This window comes from Ctenopharyngodon idella, chromosome 14 (genome assembly GCF_019924925.1).
Source record: "Ctenopharyngodon idella isolate HZGC_01 chromosome 14, HZGC01, whole genome shotgun sequence".
In the NCBI taxonomy this organism is placed as follows: Eukaryota; Metazoa; Chordata; class Actinopteri; order Cypriniformes; family Xenocyprididae; genus Ctenopharyngodon; species Ctenopharyngodon idella.
In genome coordinates, this window is record NC_067233.1 from 4,872,020 (window position 1) to 4,891,560 (window position 19,541).

The window sequence follows — 19,541 nt, forward strand, 5'->3', positions numbered from 1 at the left end:
GCCTATAAAGCCTGAGTTTATATATAAGCACATAACTGTTTGTGACAAAATTTCCTTTATATTTAAAACTAAATTAAGAATAATATATTTGTACTTGCTCATTAAAGTGTGTCAAGCGATTCAAATATGTAAACAAATCAACATCATGATGTGCTGATTAAACATGATTAATCACATATATCAATACTAGCTGAGAAATGTACCCTAATGATAATATAAATGCATTACATTATTGTGAAGCTAAGTACAAAATGTAGTTTTTTTTATGATTAATGGAATTAATATCAGTGTCTTTTAAGAGATGTTTACGCAAAACATGTTATCGCATTAAATTCCCAATATTTTTAGTCTGCAATACATGCATAAATATAGACTTACATCCTGTTTTTTTCCCCCATTTAGTAGCAGTGCAGGGATTTTTGAACGTGTGAATGGCTCTTTATTTATTCTTTCTTGCCTGCTTACAGATTCAAAAATACATGCTTTTCACATGGGTCAGAGGGCATTAAATACATTTATTTTTCCTTCTTTTTTTTTAAATTAATTATATTGTATTAACATAGATGGCCATGGGTTTGTGGCACTGAAGCTCTGCTATATCTCCTGCTATAGGCACATCTCTGATGGATTTTTACAAGTCTATCAATATTTTAGTGTGTGGTTTTGGCCTTTTATCTTTAACAGTATGGTAGAAGAATCAATTCAGGTCAAAAACAATAAATAAAACAGGTAAATCTGGCAAGATTATTCCTTATTGAGCAATCTTCATGTCAGTCTTATCCGCAAGACATGAACTCTCAAACACCTTTTTTGACCCTTTAAAAGCTTATGTTAATTACTTTGCTGGTCTGAAAGCTTTCTTAGTGTTGTTAGCCTTGTCCACTGAATGATATGGTCTTGTGAACTTAAGTACCATGACTTCATTCTTCATCTACTATAGAAAAGACCTATTTTCAGAGCGACATGACATTAGCTGCAACAAATTGCAAATGTAGTCTTATACACTAGAAAATGATCTTTAACCCCTGAAAATGAACTGCTATGTTTTCATGAGTACCTCAGTGAGGTGTTGTGTTATGAATATTTAATAAGAGAATTAGATATAAAAAAAGAGATTTGACCCCCTAAGACATCCTCATCATGTGCTTTAAATTATCATACCTCAGAGCCTCTAGGTATACATTGATACATCTGCTGTTACATTTGTTTGTTATTCTGTGTTTCTCTTCCCCGTCCTTTTATCACTTTTCATTTAGTATGCGTAAATAAAGCATAAATTTGCCTTATGGCACAATGTGATGGAAATGAGGCCTTTAATGTGCCTCTAGACTAGGGATTGTGTTGTGCATCTCTGTGTGTGAGTTAATAGTGAGATCAGATCAAGTTCCCAATTGCACATTTTTACCCAAAAGGCAAAAAAATAATTTGAATTGGTTATTCATTTTATTGCCCTGTATGTCATTCATGAACAGGAGGTGGTAATGCATTAATAGAGTGCAATCATAAAGCAGAACAAGAGAATATGCATGTAAAATGAATTGGATGTAAATATTAGTACTCATTATTTGGTCTCAGGTTATGAAAATCATTTAAACACAGAAATGTTCCATACTTATCATTATCATGGTGTAACGATTAGGTTTCCGGCTTCCCATTTCCATTTTCTGTCCTCTCTACATTGGCACTGCTAATAAAAATGATAAAAAGGCCAAGAAAGAGTCTGTATTGACATGCAATGTCTCAAAACAAATGCACAATTATGTTAGCGTTTAAATTTATTCATATTAAATACATTACTAGGAGAGGTGCCAAACGTGTCATGCCTAATAGTGTGAGCTATATAAAATGTAAGCTATATTCATCTGATATAACACTCACAGATTTCATTACCAGTAAAACGTCAAACCGGTGGAACGTCAAAATCTTGTGAGGCAGCCAAGGCAGTAATGAATAAAATATTTTAGGGAAGAAATTAATCTGGATTCAGCCTAGAAGCTGTAACACTATGGGAATTGATGAAAACTGCTGAATACTATGTTTAGAATGTTTCTCGATCTTCTGTAACATCGAGGCTGCAGACCTGCTCATCATAAATAATTCAGAAGGGACTGATGAAATATCCATCTTTTTTAGTATTATTTGTTCAAACAGAAAGCGAGATGAAGAGGCATATAATATTTACTGAAATTACAGAGGTCATGGTTATTTTGTAATGATGATCTGAAGTTAGGCTAAGCAGAAATGAGTGACTTTTCAAATTATATTCTTTTACAACTATATATTTGTAGTAATCTAAATGGCTCTATGAATAAAGTTTAGAAATTAACATTAATGTGATGTGTTTTTCATTCAGTTTTACATCAAAACTGGAGATTGTAAATATAGTAACAAAAACTCCATCCTTTTGCTACCGTTCAATATGCACTCATCTTACTAAATCTAACATGTAGAATCTTTAGTTACAAATGTAGATGGGCTTTTAAACTATAGGCCTATTTACTACAATAGACACTCATTTAGAATAAATTAATATTTCTGTAAAACGTCTGTTTCTGATCTTTTCAAAACAGCAGAGCAGAGAGAGAAATGTTTGGTGTCCTACATATCCCTGCAGGCGTAAAGGGCTCAGGGCCATGTCTGTGATCTGTGTTACCATTTCTTCAACTAGTCTGACAAGCTGACAGCATGCTGGCTTGCAAAGGGTCATGGGGTGTATAACTACAATACTGTTATGCGCACATTATATGTTCATATCAAGCATTCTCATGAAATCGCAGTGGAGAATCTTTTTTTTTTTTTTTTAACTGTACTAATACTAATTTATATCTGTATCTAGCAGATGGCCATGTGTGTCATGACAGACATGATAATATGTTTGTTAAAATGCTAATGACCATTCAGTAGTTTGAATGCATTCTCTTGAATGCACTGCATTATTTCATGAAATTTAGTGAAAGGTTAAGGAGTTCAAAAGGAATATTGCCTTAGCTCACTGTAATGACTTGCTAGAATTAATTTTGCTGAAGGATTTTGTGTAAATCCTTTGTAGTTTCCATGTCTGCACACAGAGCTATGTAAGCTTGTTACCGCCACGGAATTAAAAAAAAAAAAAAAAAAAAAAGGTATTTGCAATTCACAATTCTGACTTTTTTCTTGCAATTACGAGTTTATATCTCACAATTCTGACTTTTTTTTTTCAGAATTGTAAGATATAAACTCGCAAATGGGAGAAAAAAAGCCGGTCATGGTGATGGGAAAATATATGTATTTCAATGCTTTTTTTGTGTTCCCCTGAGAAACTGCGTTCACTTGCAAAGAATTTGAAAGGGTTGTGAGCGAACGCATAGTTTCTCGGGGGAAGGCAAAAGCATTGACACATACATTTTCCTCCCATCTCCTATTTTTTCCATCACTATGTCCCTTTAGGGGCTCCATAGAATTGTGAGAGATAAAAAGACGCAATTACCTTTTTTCTTTTTCATTTCATTGTGGGAACAAGCTTCCATACAGAACATAGCATAACACAGCATAAAGTATTTTGTTTTTTAGATGATGAATATACTTAGATGATGTATTTAAATACATTTAGACTAAAACCATCTTATAGGCCTAGACCTTTTGTTAATTTGTCCATTAAAGTCCCCCGAAATCAAAATTTAAGTTTTTTAGCTTTTAGTATGAATATGTTAGCTTTAAGGTTATGAATAAGCTGGTGTGTTCCAAAACAATGACAAAATCACATTTAGAAGATATAAGCATTCAAAACTTACAGTCTCTTACTTCCGCTAAAATGGATCACAGATTTTCATGACATCACCACGCACTTCAGCTGTTCATCAGATCTTCTGTCCAATCAAATGCTCTCTAGAATCTGAAGTCCCGCCCCCTCCTACACTATAAACAGACGCTGAAGCTGCGGCTGAAATCGGACATTTGTTCACACATTTACTAGTTTCTATATGGTGAATGGCACATAGTGCACTATATAGGGGACAGTGTAAATATGCTTTCCATTGACGCGAATGAAGTCCATTTTCGCGTTAGTGTCATGTGAACCACCGCGGCGCGAGCACAGTCTGCTCCGGTCCAGAGACACGAGAGCACAGAGTGGATCATATGCGTGAGTCGGCACAGACCACAAAACGTATCAGATCCATTGAATTCTCCACAGAATGTTGTATTTTAAAGTGATATAGAGGAGATTAGGAGGAGAAACGGTTAGAGATTAGAAGGAAACGAAAGCTTTACCGAGCTCAGTGGCTCTGGCCGAGCTGTGATATAAACGAAACGCTATTGGCAATTTTTAAAAAGGGGCAGGGCTGTTCGATATATCCCGCCCTGTCTTCCTGTTTTAGTTGAAATTACGTCAACACATTGAATAATGCTGCGCGTTCCAAGGCACTTCAGTGGGCCTTTAAATAGTGCACAAAATAATAATTATTTGGTGTATGTCTATCATAAACACAAATAATCACATGCAGTTCTATGCTCACCTGGACAACATTTAAAAACTTTTAGGCTCTCAAACGCTGAAATTTGGAAAAATATATTCAGCGCATTGCTAGTTGAGCAGTAAAAAAAAAAAAAAAAACTCCATTCTTTTGATGAAATGCTGTCTATGAGAGGAATTTTGGCCCTGACCCTTTAATAAGGAAACAGCAGAGACTTGAGTCAGCAGCTGTTATGTTGAATGATATCTCAATTTCCTCTCAATTGCCTTGGAAAATAATGACACCATCTTGTCCTAGGATGAGTAGAGATTCATTTCAGGGAGAGATTTATAGTATCTTCATAAAGCATTGACAGGTCAAAAGACATTGTCCAGGTAGAGAGGAATGGAAAGTCGGGGGTGAGAGTGGGAATCACAAGAGACAAGTTCAATACTGAATGTGTTGTGCATTAAAAGACTGCACAGCAGTTGGATTAAAGTATTAAAAAAATCACAGAAATTTAAACAGATGGAACAAACAGCTATTTCTAACAAATATTTGGCTTTTCAAAAGCTTGTTTTACAATCTTTATAATCAAGACTTTGGCTTGAAGCTTGATTTTTTTGGCTTTATCGTTTAATTAGTGAATTAAGTTTTTATGTGTTCAAAAGAGCATCGCACAACAGCCTTGGAAATATCTAAACTTCACAAGGGCTTTTATACAAATTTTAATAAAGGGCAGCAGGAAAAAAAGAGAACATTGAAAGAATTTGTTCTTTTCAAGACAGCTTATGCATTAATCTGTGTATAGTTTGAGACGGCAGCAGATTGTTATTCCAACTGGGTGCAAAGCTCAATAGCCTTTATAATTAGTTTCACATCACATTTACATGAATATCTAAACAAAACACCATCTGTCTTACAGTTCATCCATATACATAATGTCTACACAAGCAATTATAGGAGTCATTATAATGCATATACAATGTAAATATATGTGTTTTTTTTTTAGTTAAAAATGCCACATACTCAACACTCACGTCCTTATTTCTGCACCAGAATGTTGTTTGTCTTTGGAAATGCAGCTATTAGCATAATTATTGATAATTCAGGATTTGTTGTCATTTGAAATCAATACATTAAAGCCAGGCAATAAATTATCCCAACACTGCTGAGTGTTCCACATTCAATCAAATTATAATTCCACTTTTCAACATGTCTATTAGCCTCAGCATAATTGGTAGATGTTCATAATTTACATTTGCTGAGAATAGGGTATTAGAAAAAAATGCACACTTAGCAAACATCTGGTGTCATTTTTCTTACTGAATATGATGGGATGGGGGGGTTACAACATAACGGATTCATGCATAGTGTATATTTTAACTAGCCAATTTAAATTTACTACTTTAAATAATGTGAGCATAGGAAAGCCCCTCTGTCAGAGCACTCCTAATGGCATGTGACTTTCCTGGGTGCTGATCCACAGCTTTTCCTTTGAGGCTAAAACACAGCATGTTTCACTGGAATTCTAACATTTTCTGCACAGCTTTTATAACCCTTGAGGTAAGCACTATTTAACTTGCAGTTGGTAAGCAATTGTGATGAGACACTGCACACTGAAGGGGCAATATAGTGTGAAGATAAAGGGGAAAAAAAATCAAGTGCAACAATATTTATGATAATAAGAAGAGGTCTGACCTGGAGGTTCTATAGCACTTTGAAAAAACATGCTTTCATCTTCCCACCTGTTCGGCTTCTGAAGGGCTGTGTGTGGTTACGTTTACAAATATCCTCAGTGACTTTATCATTGCTTTAAAGTGCAGCTAAAATGGTCTCATGTGAAAGACAGAAAAGAACAACCCTGAAAATTACAAACATGTCTGGGGGAGTTGTGTTTTTATGAATAAGACCAGATCTCTACAAAAGGCATTAAATAAAATAGCGAGTGTTATAGCACTGAATATTAAGATAAAACGATACGCTAGGTAATTGTGCTTCCACCGTTTCCGCAAGAGGTATGTTTATATTCCATACAATCTAATTAAAGGCCTTGAAGATCTGTGACCTGTTTTGCTACTCATAATGTTTTTGTTGTTGTCTCATAAATAATGCATCCGCAGAAGTTGTTCTCAGAATGTGGATTATTAAAAACCAATTTCGTGGCAATTAACCTTGATCTTAAAATGCAATGCATCATCATTTGACACTGTGTTGACACTAAATAGACGCAGGAATATTAATTACTGTTAACAATAAAACGGCTCCTGTTGGCATTAAATGAAAATCCCAGACAGTAAATCTATTGATACATCCTTTCTCACTTCAGCATACACGGCCTTAACTTTAGGAAAGGAACCAGCCACACTTGATCTATTCAGTCTGGATTGAAAGTATGCTAGTCTTTTTGACAAGTGGAATTCATATATACTGTAGGTAGGCATGTTGAGGCAATAAGTTATTTTGACTGCTACAGCAGCAGCAATTTTATGTGTTCACAGTCACAAAGGGCCATAACTGTTCTATAAGCTTGCATGACTTTCCTTGTTAAAGAGGTTTGGATGGTTTATAACAACAAATGTGGATTGGGTCATTACATCATTACAAAAGAATAGAAAAAGCCCATACGCTCTTTATTATTTTAGGTGCCTAACGTAGGGGACATAAAGAGAAGCTTGTCTTATAGCAAAAATAGACCCTGTCAGGTATAACTTTGAAGGAGATATTTTGCAGTAATGGCCATCGTAACCATTACCCCACTTGTTATTACCTCACAATTATTTTTATTGTATGAACCAATGTGAAAGAACACTTCATTTCTCAGAATTAGGGGTGTAACGGTACCAAAAATTATGGTCCAGTACGTAACCTACCTCAGTTTTGAAGTCACGGTTCGGTATGCTTTCGGTATAGAAATTATTAAAATAAAAATTATTATATATATTGCATAAAATGTTATGATGTTTTCTTTAGCAAGCATAAAACCATTTACATCTGAGATGGAAAAGCTTTTTATGGCCAATAACGGTAATTTACTAATGAAATACATGGTTTGAACGGTTTGATTGACAGCGGCGGTCCTAGACGCAAAGCTGCTCAGAATGAGGAGCTCTACCATGCGGTATGAATGTTGTGGGCGTGTGCAATAAATTGCATGATATCCGATCATTTAGGCACGTGAAAAACATGAATGTGCCCCCTGGTGGCCGATTTCTTTTGAATTTCTCACAGGCCTCTAGGGCCGTGAGTCAAACATGCCCAGCGAGTTTCGTTCCCGATCGGCCCCCGTTAAGCTTGTTTGATAGGTGCTCAAACTTCGTGAAGCCGATTGGGGCGAGCCTTGATGTTGTAGACGGTGTGAGTACTACCAGCCCTCAAAGTTTCAAGTCTCTACGATTTACGTTTTGGTCTGCCCGATCAGTTTTAAGTGTGAATGCTGATCCTTGAGAAATCTAACAATTACAATAGGGTTTCAGTGCTACAGCTGTCCTCTGTGCTCGCAATATCAAGGTATATTATTAAAGGATTAGTTCACTTTCACTTTCAAAATGAAAATTACCCCAAGCTTTACTCACCCTCAAGCCATCCTAGGTGTATATGACTTTCTTCTTTCTCATGAACACAATCGGAGAAATATTAACAAATATCCTGATGCATCCAAGCTTTATAATGGCAGTAAGTGTTACCGAACGAGTATGAGCTGAAGAAAGTGTCTCCATCCACATCCATCCATCATGAACGTACTCCACACGGCTCCGGAGGGTTAATAAAGGCCTTCTGAAGCGAAGCGATGCATTTGTGTGAAAAAAATTTGTTATGAAGTTATGAAGTAAAATATCTAGCTTCCGCCAGACCACCTTCCGTATTCAAATTACGCGTCAGAAGGCGGTCTGGCGGAAGCTAGATATTTTACTTCATAACTTGTTAAATATGGATATATTTGTTTTTACACAAACTCATCACTTCGCTTCAGAAGGCCTTTATTAACCCCCCCGGAGCCATGTGGAATATGTTTATGATGGATGGATGTGGATGGAGACACTTTCTTCAGCTCATACTCATTTGGTAACACTTACTGCCATTATAAAGCTCGGATGCATCAGGATATTTATTAATATTTCTCTGATTGCGTTCATCAGAAAGAAGAAAGTCATATACACCTAGGATGGCTCAAGGGTGAGTAAAGCTTGGGGTAATTTTCATTTGAAAGTGAACTAATCCTTAAAATGGTATTGACTCCCATCCTAGGGTGGAAACTAGGTTTGATATTATGTTGGTCACACAGTCTATATTGTAACATGGAAAATCCCTTACAATTGTATTATTTAAAGGGTTAGTTCACCCAAAAATGAAATTTCTGTCATTAATTACTCACCCTCATGTTGTTTTAAACCCGTAAAAACGTCGTTCATAAAAATAATGACTTCATTCAACAGTTTCTTTGCAACAATTTCTTCGCTGTTGACTGAACACAGTGCAGATCTTCCATGTTCTACGTCAGAACTTGCTGCCTATGTATGTGTAGTTCAGATACCGCTTGGATTTCATCAAAAATATCTTAATTTGTTTTCCAAAGATGTGTTCCTTACGGGTTTGGAACAACATGAGGGTGAGTAATTTCATTTTTGGGTGAACTATCTCTTTAAGGCAATATTTTACTCATACTCAATCTGTTTATTTATGCCCATTCTGACAAATGACTCAGACAGAGTTCTTTCTGAATGCTGATGGCTGGATATTTACCTCTTAAACATACATGCTCATTGATTGCTTAAATTGAGCAACTAAAAGAAAATAGTTCCTTAAGCACAAATCCTGGGGCTTACATGAAAACAGATCCATCTTAAAATTAAGGTTGAGCCCCTCATGTACTCACTACATCAGACTTAAAGGACAATGGGTGAAAATGCTGGAGGAATGAAGCTCCAGTTAAGCTGTCTGGGTGATAAAGATGATTTCTACTCACGGCTTTGAGCGAGCACAGATAGCTGTAATCCTCTTTTAGAAGTGAGGTTCATTCATCTTTCTTAGTTTATTGTTATGGAATTGTCTGTTAGACACACATGGCATATTATTAGTATTCTACATTTGACTATGATCTGAAGAATTATAGATATGCCAGGTGCTTTAATAGATATAAAAGGCAGAATATAAAGCACCATGCAAACATTGGCCTGGTATTTTTTGAGCACTGTAGGCTTAAGACTTTTGAACATACTCAGTATTTTGTCTTAGCATCCGATGGTGCTGTTTATACTTGTAGTATTTTAAATATCAACAGGAATTAGATCAGATTCAGAAGCTGAATTATAATAAATTGTTTACATTGACAATGAAAAATCTTGCTCAGTGACATTTTGGAAAAGGGAAGCAAATTGCAATATGGATGAAAACCCCAAAGACACACAGAACTTGTTCAGTTATTCTGTTTTAAGCAGGAAAGCACTGTTGTGCAGCTTCAACATAACGTGCGCATCTCTGGATAACAAAGCATGCTTCAGAAATCAGGAAAGAGGCACTGACACGCAAGATCCTGCCACTTAAAATCGCTTAGGGCTGCTTCAGTATGTTTGCAACCAGCTAGCAGCTATTTCTTGAAAGGTCAACCAAATACATGCGCAGAACACAAGTGGGCAGAGATGCTGACACATATTTTATTATAAGATCCTTGAAAAATCCTTCATACCTGCCTCCTAGCAAAATTCTCTTTTGATTGACAACCACTCTGAGCTCCAGCACTAAAATTGTAAAAGCATGAATATAAATATTTTTGTTGAGAGTACTGATCAAACCACTTATCAGGTATGCAGAGCTAGTGCACTTTAACAAATAGCAGTTTTTAAAGAATAAAATATTCAAAGCAGATGATCCCACTGATGATAAGCATCTGTTTTTGTGCTGCTCCACTCTGTGCTAGGCTCTTGAAATAGCGTTTGAAGAGCCTGTTGGCAGGCACTTGTCAAGAAACGCTCAGGTAACTGTAACAACTTCCCACTTGTTATTGATCTGGTTGAATGGAGTGATACAGTTGAAGTTCAATAACTGCTCAGATGCTGTACTGATATGGAGATATGATGGGTTATGTAATAATACACCACATACAAATAGATTTATAAAAGCCATCTGAGTACAAAGTATGAAATATATCATATAGCAGTTAAACTATTGAGCTGTTTATTCTTCCTGTCCATAGTGCATAATAATATATTCTATTTAGCCAGAAGTAGCACTTGAAAACCAGTGAATTATCAACAACAAAAACATTTAAAAGATAAACATTTAATCCTTGTGCGTCAATTAAAAAAAGGTGCATATAGGTCCATAGTGGACAAAAATGTCCATGTCAAAAAACTGTCATAAAAATTTGAAGCTTGGGAGCACATACTTAAGTGTGGTTTCATTTTAAAGAAGACCCTTAGCAGAATCTTGTTGAAGTAAAAAAAAAAGTTTAAACCAAAAAAAAAAAAAAAAGTTATAGAGTTTTAAGTTTATGAAAATGATTTATGATCATTATTTTATATAAAATATATATTTTATGAAACATTTTGAAACATGTTGAACTTTAAGGGGCTGTTCACACAGAACGCGTTTTTATATTCCAATGCGTTACTTTCCCATTGTTTTTCTATGTAAACACGCGCTTGACGGACGTGCATGACCGTTACGCTCGCGTCTCGCGTCTTTTGCAGTGCCTCGCACATGAGCGCCGCGTTTTTAAGACACCGTGTCAAGTTAATAGAATTTCAACTTTTACACGCAGCGCCGCTCATCGATGTCAGTTCCAAAACAGTGGACCAATCAGAAGAACTCGGAGGCGGGGCAAGCGTCGCGAGCTTCTGTTTACAGTAGCAAATTGGCATGACAACTGGTTTATTTGACGGCAACATGGCGGAGGAGGCGCTCATTATTTTCTTATTTTCTTTTTTTCCATGTCAGAACTTGTATCTATCAATTCTGCTGTTTGCCTATTTATGTTATTTCCGTTATTGTCGTTATTGCATCACGTCTCAAAAGCGCGTCTCGAGACCCTCGTGTTTTTAGACGCAAAGACGCGTTCTGTGTGAATGGCCCCTAAAACTGCTAGAATCAAAGCCATAAATCTAAAAAGGTTTGTTCCAATCGGTTGATATCGCAAAAAATTAGGTTTCAGTAAGATTTTGTTTGGGCGCAGTACAAAATCTCTCCATTAGATGCCAGCAAAACTCCACTGGTGAACACAGTGGTTGGATTTGTGATTTGCAGTTTTTCTCTCTCAAATATTACAAGCACACACTCGCGCACACACACTCGCGCGCACACACACACACACACACACACACACACACACACAATTTTTTTTATTACACAAATACAAACCACACTCTGACATCCATACCAACACACCCACATAAGCTGCATAATTTATTCAGTTGGCACTAAATATGCATAAGCAGAAAACAAGAATAAAGTGAGTATTTGCTTTATAGGCCAAACCTGAGAAAATGGCACCATCTGGTAAAGAGTAGTAAAAATTTAATTTTGAAGCCTTTCAAACAAAATGAAAGCCTATTAACAAAGATTGCAACATTTTTGTCCTTAAGGTCCTGAGAGGAACTATTTTGTGTACCTAGTGCAAAATAGATTTATTAAAGGAAATGGGGGTGAATTAGTAAAATTCCAATAAAAATACACACCTGTGCCAAAATGTATGCAGTTGGCATTAACACGGGCAAAATAATCAAAAAAAAAAAAAAAAAAAACCCTGAAAAAGACAAAAATGTCCATAAGGTCGCGTAAGGGTTAAAAGCAAGCAATGATAAAACTTTTCAAAAGCAATTCAAAGGTAAGATTAACACATATAATATATATGAAACTACATTATTATTCAGGGGATATTATTCAGGGGTTACAAAAATGTAGTTTTGTATGCTATACATCATGTTTCAGGTGCATTGTGGCTCTTAAAGACCCTTTATTTAAAAAGCCAATTTCACAAGCAGAAAGAAAACATTTTCAGTAAATTTACAACCTTTCAGAAAGTGATACAGAAGCAATTTGGTTCTCCAATACTGGTAGACATAAAAGTCCTCTCAGCATTCCTTTGAGCAAAAGTAATGCATCTAGGTTTTACAGCCCCTCTTATGTTGGCTTATTTCTTATTCAGTACACCCATCTCTGTGCCAAAATGTAGTTATAATGTCATGGAGATAAATTACCCATCTATTTAGCATAAAAAACAACCCTATAATGACCAGAAGGAGTCTGGGACTGGTAGCCTTTGCTGTCCACACAATAACACACTATTATAAATGTTTAAATGTTGTGCAGCTGCAAATGTGTCCCTTTTAATTCATAAAAACATGTTTGCACAATGCAAAGAATGTAATGTAAATTTAGCATCTTTAACACTTGATGTCTTATGCATCATCAACAGCCACTGGCTTTAAAACCAATAACCAAAGCACCACACAGAAGCAAAAAATCTGAATACTGTTCATCATACATAAGTTACCATTATCTCAAAACATAATAAAAGGGAAGCATGCAAACATACAAGATTTTAAGCAAACCCACTCTTTGGATCCTCTACATCAGTCAGCATGCATTTGGCTTTGCATGTGGCATTAGATCAGAGCAACCCCAGGACAGTTTTTAATGTTTAGAAGTCAACCCCCCTCTGCTTGTAAATATCAGTGTGATCACCTACTCCTGACAGCTGACCAGAGAGATAAAGATAATGTATTCCGTATAAGAGTCACCTTGCTCATCAAGCCAACTCATGTCAAGCCAGCTCCATCTTTTTAAATGGGCAAACTGACTACTTATCACAGGAATTCTGCTATAAAGCGAGAGTAGAGGTGTGTATCTGGAATTAATGTGATTTATATACCAGTACGTTTAAAAAACAGCTCATATGATGGAGCATGTCTGCCTTCAAAGTCGAGGACACAAGGGTGAAATTCTGCTTTATGTGTCGCCTCTAAGGACGGAGTCACAGTTCACTAAAACATTGATCCAGTGTGCGCAGCTTTCACTGGGATTTACTCTGTAATTAAAACTTTTACGAGATCATAACGTTTTATCTGGTGCTTAATATTCATTCCCAACTTTATGGTTTTGCAACTCTTGTTTAAGATGAAATGGACAATAGGACGTGCAGTTATTAAATATATCACAATGGTCAAGCTTTGTTTTTGTTATGCAAATCTTGGTTGACGGCGGTTAATACAACCAATCATACAGAGAAATCCATACAGTAATTGCTGAGTTTTTGAAAATGCCCTTTTCTATGGCATATAATTACAGAAAAGTAATCAAAATGCATACTGTGTGTCCCTACGGCGGCTAGACTTTTTGAATAGTGTTGTGGACTGGTTAAATGTCAGCCACGGATTTGTTCCGTGAAGGACAGCAAAATAAAGGGTTTAGATTGTTTGCTGTGAGTCAGAGGGATTATTCAGATGCAGCACAATGGCTTGTAATCTACCGGTCTGCAGGGAGAGCAGCTCAGAATTTACATTATCAAGGCTCTATGAAGAGACCAGATCCCCGCAAAGTCCTGTGCATCCAAAAGAATAAATAAATAAAAACTGTAAAGTTTGTGCAAATGGTAATCTGCCCCTTTGGAAAACTCTGGCTTTCAATCCACTTATTTACGGAGTTTAGCTTTAATGGTTTCAGTTTTAGCTCTGACAAGTGTGAAGGAAGATATGCATAGAATCACTAATGTCCAGTTGGGGGGAGAAGAATAAAAGAGTATTGTTATTGCTTCTGCACAGTGTATAATTCACGCATACAAACTGCATTAAAAAACATTATGACAGAGAGGTGAATGACGTGACGGGTCATTTTTTTGTCCAGAGGCCTTAATAATAATAAAAAACAAAGATGTGACATCCAAAGTATGTAAGGTAGTACAACTAGATCTCCAAAAGGTTTTAATTATATTTTGCTACATATAAAGGTATTTTAAAGATTTTGAAGTGTCAAGAGGTCATTCGGTTTAACCATCCAAAGGCCAATACAGCCATTTCATTTGTGATTAAAATACCTATAATAATTGTATATTTTTTTAATTCTGGCATGATTTTATAACGTCATATATCAACATAGTGAAACATGGAATTAAAATTATGTCTAGAAGTCGTTGCTTTGTTATGAGAAATAATGTCCGGAAAAATGAATTTCATTGATGTCATTCGGAGTAACCAATATAAAGGGACCATTTTGGATCAAGTCATGCGGTCAATATCATGTGACAGGATGTGACATCATTCAGACACCTGCAAAGGACCACATGGTTGTGAAGCAAAGTAACTAACTCTCTTTTAACTATTTGAAAAATTCATGTTTTCACTTGCTCATACGCATGTCCCGAAACATCAGGTCATTCGGTACAACCGATATAAAACATGGAAAATGTTGTAATATTTTAAAAACTTGTACTAAATATAAAATGTTTGATTGTCCTTTTGCTAGCTAGCTAGATATCAGCCTGTTAGCATTGTTTCATCATTCGGTATAACCAAAAGTGTCATTCGGTAAAACCGAAATTTTGGTTAAACCGAATGACTTTTTTGGTGACAAATTTTGTCCATCTTGTAAAAAATAACAAAAGCAGTGTTAATTGATTATAAAAACCACACAATCTCATTGTTAACACTTAATAAAACTTCAAAATTAATTATATCTCCATTATGATGGAAATAATATTACAAATTTATATTCAAAACCCTTGGCTGTTAAGTATGTCATGGGTTCACTAACTGAAGCTCTGCTGTAGGAGACAGTAGGAATCAAATAATCCATTAACTTTGCATGAACAAATAATACATACCTTTGCCATACACACCTTTCAGGAATATGTCCACACAAACGATGGATATGTTAAAGAAACTGTTCACCCCAAAATTAAAATTCTCTCATTATTTACTCACCCTCATGTCATTCCAAATCTGTAAGATTTTTCTTCTTCTGTGGAACACAAAAGAAGATATTTTAAAGAATATTTCAACTGTTTTTCAAATAAAGGAAGTCATACAGGTTTGTAATGATGTGATGGTAAGTAAATAATGACAGAAATTTCATTTTTATCTTTGATCTCTTTGAATAAACAGCAATTAGAGTTGGAAGAGTGTTCTATAAACACTGAAATGCACATGTCCGTGACTCATGCTTTACCGCAATGACAACACATTTTCTCCAACATGACCTGTCAGTCAGTGTAACTCTGTGGAACCTCTGAACTGACGGGTCAATTGAGGGGAAAATAAAAGATAAAGTCACAGGTGGACACAGCAGCTTGTGCAGGTGTTAGTTAAGCTTTCCCAGTCACCCGCATAGATCAAATAGTCATATCAAACTGACAGAAGCTCACATCACTCAGTCTCAGCTCAACTCCGGTCTTCCTCTTTCCCACAGGTTGGCTTTGAACAGTTTCTCTAGGATGAGCTCCAACTGCTCAGATGAGTTTTTCCAGGCCACAAACCATGCGGAACAGACCTTTCGAAAGATGGAGACCTATCTCCAGCACAAGCAGCTGTGTGATGTACTTTTGATAGCTGGAGATCACAAGATCCCCGCACACAGGTGAGTCTGCACCGAATCAAGTCAGCTTACTTTCAAATGTCCTAGTTTCACTGCAAAAACAGACAGATGAACAGGACAGAAGGGAACGCTGCTTAAAATGCAGTGCAATACTTCTCTAGAAATCAATTGAAAAGAGATTGAATTTACATTAATCTTTCTTAGACAAAATCAAACTATTAGTACAGCTTCTTCTAACAACTAAATGCTGGTATTAAAGCTTTCGTTTAACTCTTAGTTAACTGTAGAGGAATAGTTCACCTAAACAGAACTTTCTACAGAACACAAAGGGAGAAATATTAAAGAACTGTACTGTAGTGTCTGTCATTCTGTACTGTCATCATTTACTCACCGTAATGTTGTCCTAAACCCATAAGACTTCCATTCTTCTTCTGAACATAAATGAAGCCTCGATGGTTCTTGTGTATCAAACATTTGTACTTTTTAATGTGTGAATGTTTTGGTTGAGTGGAAGATGAACGAAAGTCTTATGGGTTCAGAACGACATGAGGGTGAGTAAATTAATTTTACATTTTTATTTTTGGGTGAACTGTCTCTTTAAGACATGTTAATGAAAGCTCATGAGAGAAGTAATCGCGTCCAGCAACACTTTGTTTTGATGGTCCACTTTAGACATTCTGTAAACTAAGTAATTTTGCAACTACATGTGAACTAGCAGTCATTAGAGTATTAGTAGATTCTGTTTAATATCTGCTAACACTTTATTTTGATGCTCCTCCAACAGACATTATTGACTATAAGTAACTTTGAAACTACATATCAACTTATTCTAACCCTAACCCTAACAGTCTATTAAGAGTCTACTACAATCTACTAATACTCTAATGAGAGTTAGTTGACATGTAGTTGCAAAGTCACTTATAGTTACTAGAATGTCCAACGCTATCTCACGACCAATTCGTACGTATTTTACGAGGTGGCTAATTCGTATGAATTCATACGAACTCACTTTGATTTGTCTAAACCCCAGTGATGGGTAGGTTTAGGGGCGGGGTTTGGGGTAGGTCATTCGTATGAATTCATACGAATTTGTCAACTCGTAAAATATGTACGATTTAGCAAAAAACGTATGAATTCGTACGAATTAGCCACCTCGTAAAATACGTACGAATTGCCGTGAGATCGGGTTGGAAAGTCTAAAGTGGACCATCGAAATAAAGTGTAACCTCACATCCAATTACAGAATTGTACAGACTGGTTTTGTGAACCAGATCAACCAGTAAAGATCCAACTCAAAACTAAAATCTGCCATGCAATGGATATAATTCTCTCATGAACGTGTTAAGGACCTCAGGGGTAGGGGTTCAAGATTTTCAGTGAATAAAGTTTTTTGATCTACATTGGCTTCAGAAAACTTCAAATATAGCACACAACGACATTTTATGGTGCTTCTGCATTCTTTTTGAAGCTTGAAAGATCAAGGCCAATTCATTGTAATTTTATGAAAAATGGCAATGAGTACATTGATCAAAATTCAGCAAAAGTCATGGGTTTGCAACAACATTAAGGTAAAGTGATAACACAGTTTTCATTTTGTGTGAACTGTTCCTTTAAGGACAGATATGCAAATAGTAGCATCAAGAAGTGTCAAAACTGTGCTGCATGCTCCATTTCAAACTACAGAGCGTATTGAACTTTCTTCAAGGACTCTAAAACATTGTTTATTTAAAGAAATCTCTCGGCCGCCGAGTGTTTTGATGCTATTCTGTTGGAAAATTCTCTGTAGCCAAAGCTCTACTGCATGTCCCAGTTTGACACTGAGCTCAATCAACATCACCCCAAAGCTGCATGAAACAACCTGGTGAAAATAGCTGCTCACACAGCGCTGAGATAAATCTTTTTTTTTGTACGGGAGGAATTTTCTACGAAGACGACTCTGGAGAAGTTGTTTGAGTTCCTCGTGAAGTATGCAGTTGCATCTATAAACAATTTGAACAATTATTTGCAGACTGGTCCTGAGTGCTGTTTCAGACTACTTTGCTGCCATGTTCACAAATGATGTGAGGGAGGCAAAACAAGAGGAAATTAAAATGGAGGGTGTTGATCCTGAGGCACTGAAAGCACTGGTTCATTTTGCATATACTGGTGAGTATCTATATATTCCACTTGTTAAATGTGCACTATAGTAGTATGTACCAGAAGTGTTGCATTTACAAACGTGCCCCTCAGTTTTTTGTTGATGCCAGTGGGCAAAACACTAATTTAATGTACAAACCCATACTAACTGTTTAACATTCTACACCGGTTAAACATAGCATTTTATTCCTAGAATAATTCTAAAAAGTTTCTTGCACACTTTTCTCTTTTCTCCAAATCTACAGGAGTCCTGGAGCTAAAAGAGGAGACAATTGAAAGTCTTTTAGCTGCTGCTTGCCTCCTCCAGCTCTCACAAGTTATTCAGGTCTGCTGCAACTTTCTGATGAAACAACTGCACCCATCCAACTGCCTGGGGATCCGTTCGTTTGCTGATGCTCAGGGATGCATGGATCTTTTGAACATCGCTCACAACTACACTATGGTAGGACCTGGCATACAGAGTAGCTTGCCTAGGATAAATGATAAATTAGCTATACATAGGTGCTAACATTTGTCCTGACTGCTAGTTGGTGAAGGTTTACAGTAATTTTCAAGGTAGTAATTTTTGAATTACAATTAAATAACGCCTGTGATTTCATAGTGAATGGCAACTGAATGACTATGATGTAGCAGCGTTGTGTTGTAGAATCCCAATGATTATCTGTGTCTGCATTACAGTAAGCTCTTGTATATTTACAGATTAACTAGAGTAGTGTCTACGGTACAACACTGGCGATGTTCCCAGCATGCACTCTGGCATGAATAAATTATGTGGTTGCATTGTTTTATGATTTGCCGGTTTATATCTCAGTTGACTTATTTTGTAATGTTCAGAGGCATTTAAAATTAGGCTTGTTGATTGTCAGCATTATTGAGTTTTAGTATGTATATGTCAGACTAAAGGTTCACCAGAGATAACAACCAGTCTGGGGAATATTCATAGTATGAGATATCAACACTTGGCATACAAAACCCAATAATGCTGACAATAAACAAGCATCATTTTATCAAAAAGTTAAGCTACCTCCCACCTTAACTGTAGAAAGATATTATTATTAATTATTTTATAACTTAGAAGATTTCCACATACAGTTTAGGGAAATTTGGATAATACAAATTGCAAGTTAAAGGGTTAGTTCACCCAAACATGAAAATTCTGTCATTAATTACTCACCCTCATGTCGTTCCACACCCATAAGACCTTCGTTCATCTTCGGAACACAAATGAAGATATTTTTGATAAAATCTGATGGCTCAGTGAGTCCTCCATTGACAGCAAGATAATTAACACTTTCAGATGCCCAGAAAGCTACTAAAGATGTATTTAAAACAGTTCATGTGACTACATTGGTTCAACCTTAATGTTATGAAGCGACGAGAATACTTTTTGTGTGCCAAAAAAAAAACAAAATAACGACTTTATTCAACAATATCTAGTGATGGGCGATT

The 19,541-nt window shown here is 36.1% G+C and overlaps 1 protein-coding gene across 3 annotated transcripts in view; it reads left to right on the plus strand.

Moving 5' to 3' along the window:
* Positions 1–19,541, plus strand: part of klhl4 (kelch-like family member 4) — a 44,178-nt gene that overhangs the window by 5,623 nt on the left and 19,014 nt on the right. For all 3 annotated transcript variants that reach the window (XM_051860077.1, XM_051860079.1, XM_051860078.1), the window contains 3 exons: positions 15,831–15,998; positions 17,965–18,101; positions 18,338–18,534. In XM_051860077.1, coding sequence (XP_051716037.1) covers positions 15,831–15,998; positions 17,965–18,101; positions 18,338–18,534 — 502 coding nt within the window. The remainder of the gene's footprint in view (positions 1–15,830; positions 15,999–17,964; positions 18,102–18,337; positions 18,535–19,541) is intronic.